Source organism: Humulus lupulus, chromosome 4 (assembly GCF_963169125.1).
Source record: "Humulus lupulus chromosome 4, drHumLupu1.1, whole genome shotgun sequence".
Classification (NCBI taxonomy): Eukaryota; Viridiplantae; Streptophyta; class Magnoliopsida; order Rosales; family Cannabaceae; genus Humulus; species Humulus lupulus.
The window spans coordinates 116,578,976-116,585,736 of NC_084796.1; the positions used below are offsets into that span (position 1 = coordinate 116,578,976).

Below are 6,761 nucleotides of genomic sequence, written 5' to 3' on the forward strand. Positions count from 1 at the left end.
CTCTTTGATTATTTTCTCTTCTTCTTCTCTGTATCTATCTTGTGTGTTGAGAATTGCCAACACTAGTCTAGGTGATTCTAAGGATACATTGGAAGGCTGTGAAGAAAATAGAAAATCGGTTCAATTTCTTGATAATACTCTGCAACAAAGAGGATACAAGAGTTAGAGAAATTGAATGAATGACTCTCTCATTCCGCTGCGTATACTGTAAGTATTCTATTCTTTGTTTCTCTTTGAATTTAATTTTAGAAACATGTTTTAGGCTATCTCATATTAATTTTTTTAATATTAGATATACATGAAAATAAATAAAGATCATGTATAAGCTAATCCAACAAAAACACCATCCTAGACCTAGAACTGGGAATCCCTCAGTAACATCACCTACATTTTTAAACATAACTAATAAAATATTCACATTTTTGTTATTATTTTAATAAATTATAATTCTTAATAATATTAATTATATTAATTATTTTATATTAAAGAAAGTATTAATTAAATAATTTAATTAAAAAGTTTTATTTAAAATATGAAAAAAAGGTTTTCGCATCCCCCATTGGGGAACGTGAAAACCCTTTCTAGTCCCTTTTGGGGATGTGAAAAGTGGGTACTTTTCATGACCCTGGATTCTATGACCCGCGCCTGGGGTATGTGAAAAGTGTCTTTCATGTGTAACGCCCCACTTTTCGGGCGCCTACTAGTGACGATGTCGGGGTGGTAAAATGTGTATGGAATATTATTTTGATTACTAATATATGCTTGAGAAGCAAATTTCATGTTGTTAGTGTTAGTCAATGTATGAAATGTGTGGTTATGGTCAAACTGAGAATTTCGGTCTCGGATAAAATATTATTGGAAGTGAATAATTATGAAAATTTATTAATGGGCATAAAATTGTTGGTTTGTTTTATTTTAAGGTCTAAAAAGTGAAATTTTTGTGCAGAAAATCTTTAAAAGTGCATTTTTGTGAAAAATGCTTATTTGACCAAAAAAATGGAATTTTGGATAATTAATTCCATAGAATATAAAATATAGGAGTGTGACCACTTAAATTAAACAGCAAGACACATTTAATTTAATTACCCTTGTTGACTGCCTTTTTCACTATCAGCTAATTAAACAAGAACTTAAATAAAAACAAGTGAAAGACACAGATTTTACGTGGTTCAGGTTATAAAATAACCCTAGTCCACTAGGCTTTAGTATTAGTGTTCTTGAAGCTTGAGATGGAAAGCTTCAATGGATGTTTCTCATGCAACATATTTATTACTCTGAGTACAAAAAGTGGGATCAAAGATCCAAAAGCCAAAAAGTCCTTTACAATTGAAGTTCTAGCCCTATTTGTAGTGGCTAAGGAAAATTAATTCCCTTAATGGGGATTTATTACAAAAATTTCCAATAATTTGAGAGTTTAATGCTAATAAACACATCCGGATACACTAATTAAGGTTACAGCCCACTACTTTACGAGAGACACGCCTCTAACACTGCCAGAACGCAGTCGCACGTTTTCGATGTCAGGCAGCGCATTGGGACATGCCAATTATTGAGTGTATGGGCTCAACACCACTACTCGAGGAACCAAAAGCTGTCAAATGGCTGCTTGTGGTACAAGGTTGCTATAATTGACACTTGACGTTCCCTCCAGGTCCCGAGGACAAAATCCTAGATCTGGAGGACTAACTGACCAAGAAGACTGGAGGACCTTAACAGACGTCCTTATGACGTGGCCTAACTTGAAGGCATCCACGCCTGGAAACTGATCATAACGCGATGGGAGGAGTTTATGTTAGGGTTTTATGCCCTAATTAAAACCCAATTTATTTGTAATCTCATTTATTATCAATAAAAGAATATAAATCATTTTTTTGACTTGGTCAATCACTTTGCTCACATGTTTTATTTTTATGATTATTTGTCTAATATAAACTTCTATTAAATCTCGCACATATAGCTAATCATATTTATAGTGATGTAATCACAGTGGAATATAAATATGATTATATGTTCAAAACAAGTTAGTCCTAAGATTAGTCAGTGCACAAGATTTACACTTACTTGCCAATCTATGATATGATCTACTTACACATTGTAATGTTATACTGGTAGGGTAAAAAAGACTACACAGCACATACAGGCTTGATTGGTTCGTGATTGGAAAATTGTATTTTCAAAAAGTGTGTTTCTGAAATAAAATCTGAATTTATAGTTTGAAAATATGTTTTTGAAAATGTGATTAGTTCAGTATCTGAAAACTGTTTTTGGGTTTTAAAAAACTGAATATGTGATTGGTATGGAATCTAAAAATATAAAAAGTGATAGATTTGTAGGATTTTAGGATACAATGATTTGGAATCAGAGAAAACGTATTTTTCTTGTTTTTGACTTTATAACACAAAATTAGAATTCTGATTTGAATTTTATTTTAAAAAACATCATCCAATCACTTATTATTGTAGGTCCCACTATTACTTCCAACAATGTATAACATGTCATTGTGTGTAAAAATTTAGTGCACAATTTATGTGCACATATCATTACTCAAATTACAATTGAATTATTTACTAAATATGAGTCTTAGATTGTAAAGTTTCAAGCAATTATTACTAGAAAAAATGTCCAAATGAAACTTTTACATGATAATGAAATATAAAACTAAAATCTATCTTCAAAAATAAAATAACTCCAGTTCAAATCAGAAGAACTAATAAAATTGATAAAGAATATGCTTCTACTACTGCTTTTGTACCAACAATCCTACCGGTAGTAAGATTGATAAAAGATTGTGTTTCAACTGTACATAGAATATACAAGTTATTCTCCCAGGCTTATCAGGAAGATGTATGATTTGAATCAATATTTTCTTAAATTTACCCTTTTAGGGTATGAATAAACTGAAAAAGAAAAAAAAAAACTAGTGTGCACAACTGGATCCATGTCCTACTTTCACTTCAAAGTTGTTTGCCGTGGCTCAAAACAGTAACCATGTCTATATGCCATCTGGTGTAGCTGATCATATCCTGCAAGAACTCCAGCACCAGCAACACCAAGAAGCATATTTGCGGTGACTCCTCGATACAGTGCTGTGAAACCTTCAAGGCGAACTATCTCACGGAAAGCATGCATCGCATTGCGATACTTGGAGGGTTGTCCAGAGGTTAACATCATTCTTCTTCGAAGAGTGTCAAAGGGATATGCACACACCCCAGAGACTGTTGTAATACTCCAACCTAGGAAAAAACTAGCTAGAAAATTCCCCTGCAGATATTTTAGAAGATAAAATTACTTGATATTTGATTATGACACCAGTTTTCTAAAGCGTCAGATCATATCTGATTGGCCAGAATAAAAACAGGCTACACACATGTGGGTAATTTACAAATATACACATATTGCAACATAGATAAGAGCATGATAGAAGTGAGAGCTAAGCTATAACCTCAATAAAATGTTCAAAATCATTTGAATAACAATATATATATATATGTATATATATATAGTTCTTCTCAAAAGAAAAAAAAAACAATATATATAGTTATAACCTATTGTTCAGAATTTCTCATAGGGAGCCAGTAAAGATGTGCATTGAGAGGTTATGTGTCCAACAATTTATGTACCAGAGTCAAATTCACATTCTTTGAATTAGATTTTAATGTTCAAAATAAATCCCTCTTGAATTTATGATACATCTTAAAAAAAAAAGTCCAAAACAGGAGAGTTACCTCTAAAGGCCCAACCAAAATGATAGGCTTCATGGTGTCATATATTCCAAAGTACATGCCTCGGTACAGTGTAATCCCCATTATTGAAGCTCCAAATCCCCGATACAGGCCTGCCATTCCGTCACTTGACAAAGTTTTACTGTAAACATCAATTAACCCTTTGAACTGGCGCTGACCATTAACAGAATGCTCCCTTGCATCAGTTCCTAGTCTTGTTCGTGCATAATCTAAATGATATAGAAATAAAGAAGTGGTTGCTCCTGCAGCACTTCCTGAAGCCAAATTTCCTGCGAACCACAGTAAGTATCCGTCTTTTTCTTTGGAGCGTCCAAATTTGCTTTTGAAGTAACCTTTGAATGCAAAGTTGAAAGCCTACGGATAATCAAAATTCTGGTAATAAAAACCGGTAGCATTTGTGCCAGATCAAAAGCTCAACAAAGAAACACATATGAAGATACACAACAATGGTGTAATTATTTATTTATATAGAAATTCTCTACAGCTAAGAGATATCCAGAAAGCATGTAAAATTTAGTCAAGTTCCCAAACTCAAATTAGTGTTGGCATTAGCATGATGAAGGATTGGGAAATATGAGATAAGAAGGTTACATAGTATAGAATGGAAGGAATGATTAGCAACATGGGTTCCATCTCAAAACTAACTAGGGTGGAATAACTTATGGTCTTATAGATGTGGGACACTCTAAAATATATCATGTAAAGTTTAACCATGTCCTGTTATGTTATGGAAGATGCCACCAACCTGAAACAAGTTTATGTTATCTGATGCCAAGTAGTGATTTTTAAACATAAATATTCATGGTAAAAACATACTAACAATTCATACTTCATGAATACAAAACAGTAAAGAAAGATATTAAAGAGACAAAACAATATAAATGATCGAAAGAAAGAACCGGAAAAGTACCTGAGTCGGGAAATATCGTATGACACTGGCCTGGTTTCCTCTCCAGAAAGAGAAAAAACCTTCTTCTCTGAAAACCCTTTGAAAGCAATCACCAACTCCCATGTACGGTCTCCTCAGCTGTCCTCTTTTGACCATCTCCCCTTGATTTTGCAGCAAAAGCTTCACCCTTTCAATGGGTGCCGCTGCGCTCTTTGATATCACTGCTGCAACTCCTCCAATTACGAAGTCTACAGAAAACTTCTCAGATTGCTTCGTCTTTGCCATTGCCATACCTAACCCTGTCATTGGTTTTTTATTATTATTAAAATCTTTACGTATATAAACGCGCACACACACACACATATATATACCCATGGTAAATCACAGAACATAGAATATACACAGATAATAAAATACCATTGAAATGCCTTAAATTTAAAAGTTAAACAAAATAACATTACCTACTAAAGAAACGAACAATGCGCATCAAAGAAATAATATGATAGTAACGAATTAAAGAGTGTTTATGTACCTGAAATTTAATTTATTGAACAAACGAGAATGGAGCTGAGGGTCTTATTTAGCCGGGAGAATATTTGGTAATTACTCTCCCACCACCCCAATTGGAGATGACGATTAAACAAGCGTTAATTGATTACCAAAATAATAATAATATAAAAATAGAATAGAATAAATGAATGAATAAAATGGAGCGGAAAACGACGCCTGGTAATTTAGAGAATAAGGGTGAGTCTTCAATGGCGAAGGTTGGGTGGGGAAGCAAAGATTGGGCCCTTCAAGCGAGTTCATCCATGGCTTCCGAGCGTGGAGGACACCCCAGAAAGAGACCGTATTAAAACGCCACCACAAACACGATGGATAAATCAAATTCAGATTTCATGGATTTTTTTCAATTAAATTATTATTATTATTGTTATTATTATTATTATTTTGTTTACCAATGATAAATTTTTTTTTTTGTTTTTGTGATTTTGAAAGATTCTTTTAAGATTTGGAAACAATTTTATAAATTCAAAAATATGAATTCTTTAATTTTAATTGTTTCCCAGATATTACAAATGTAAATTTAAAAAGCAAACATTAAATTAAAAATAATATCAAAAACAACAAATTAATTGAGGGTTCGACTCTTAATCTATGAAATCATTTCTATTTAAAAAAAAATTGCTTTATATTTTGGGGTTCACTAAGAATATTAAAAAAAAATACAAGAGTTAGGTAGTATAATATACTTTTTATACATATTTTCTATTGGCTATAACATCTCTTTTATACAAAAGGTGTCTAGATTACTTGAATTGTGTGTTTTATGAGTTTTTTTTATTTAATATCGAACAGAATATATTTTGTAAACTAATAAAAAAAGATATTATTTATTATATTAATATAAATTTAAATTCAAATGTTATAAAATATTATAATTATAATATAGGATACAAAACTAGATATTTAATAATTATATTAATATAAATTTAAATATTATAAAATATTATTATTATAATAATATTTAATATAAAACTATATATTTAATTTAAGAGTATGTTTGGCTAACTTTAATCTAATATTCTAACTATTTAGCAAAATATACTTTTAAAATGAATAAAAATACATATTTATTAATTATGTTAATATAAATTTAAATTCAAATATTATAATTATAATATATAATACAAGACTATATATTAATATAAATTCAAATATTATAAAATATTATTATTATAATTATATTTAATACAAAACTAGTTATTTATTACTTATATTAATATAAATTAAATATTATAAAATATCATTATAACAATAATATATAATATATAATCTTAATTTTTATTAAAAAAATTATCATTTATATTTAAAAAATGTTATTATATTAGGGCAACACTTCGGTGCAGCCAACTTTTTGGCTGCATCGGTGTAGCCAGGGCACAGTTCGGGCACTTTAATAATTTTTTTTTTCAATTTTTTTTATGACCACGTACATTGTTATCATTTAAGACATCCTGCAAATTTTCAAAAAATTTCGAATAGTTTATGGTGCTGAAAACAAGGTTGTTGCACTCGTGTCTGTTTTTTGTATGCGCGTGTAAAATTCAACTGTTTGAACCTTGTTT

The 6,761-nt window shown here is 30.7% G+C and overlaps 1 protein-coding gene across 1 annotated transcript; it reads right to left on the minus strand.

Moving 5' to 3' along the window:
* Positions 1–2,716: 2,716 nt before the first annotated feature.
* On the minus strand, positions 2,717–5,537 carry LOC133830743 (ADP,ATP carrier protein ER-ANT1). The gene is made up of 4 exons (XM_062260792.1): positions 5,165–5,537; positions 4,654–4,931; positions 3,726–4,097; positions 2,717–3,261 (listed from the first exon to the last, which is right to left on the minus strand). The coding sequence occupies exons 2-4, from the start codon at positions 4,921–4,923 to the stop codon at positions 2,950–2,952; spliced, it is 954 nt and encodes a 317-aa protein (XP_062116776.1). The 5' UTR covers positions 4,924–4,931; positions 5,165–5,537; the 3' UTR covers positions 2,717–2,949.
* Between the last annotated feature and the right edge of the window lie 1,224 nt (positions 5,538–6,761).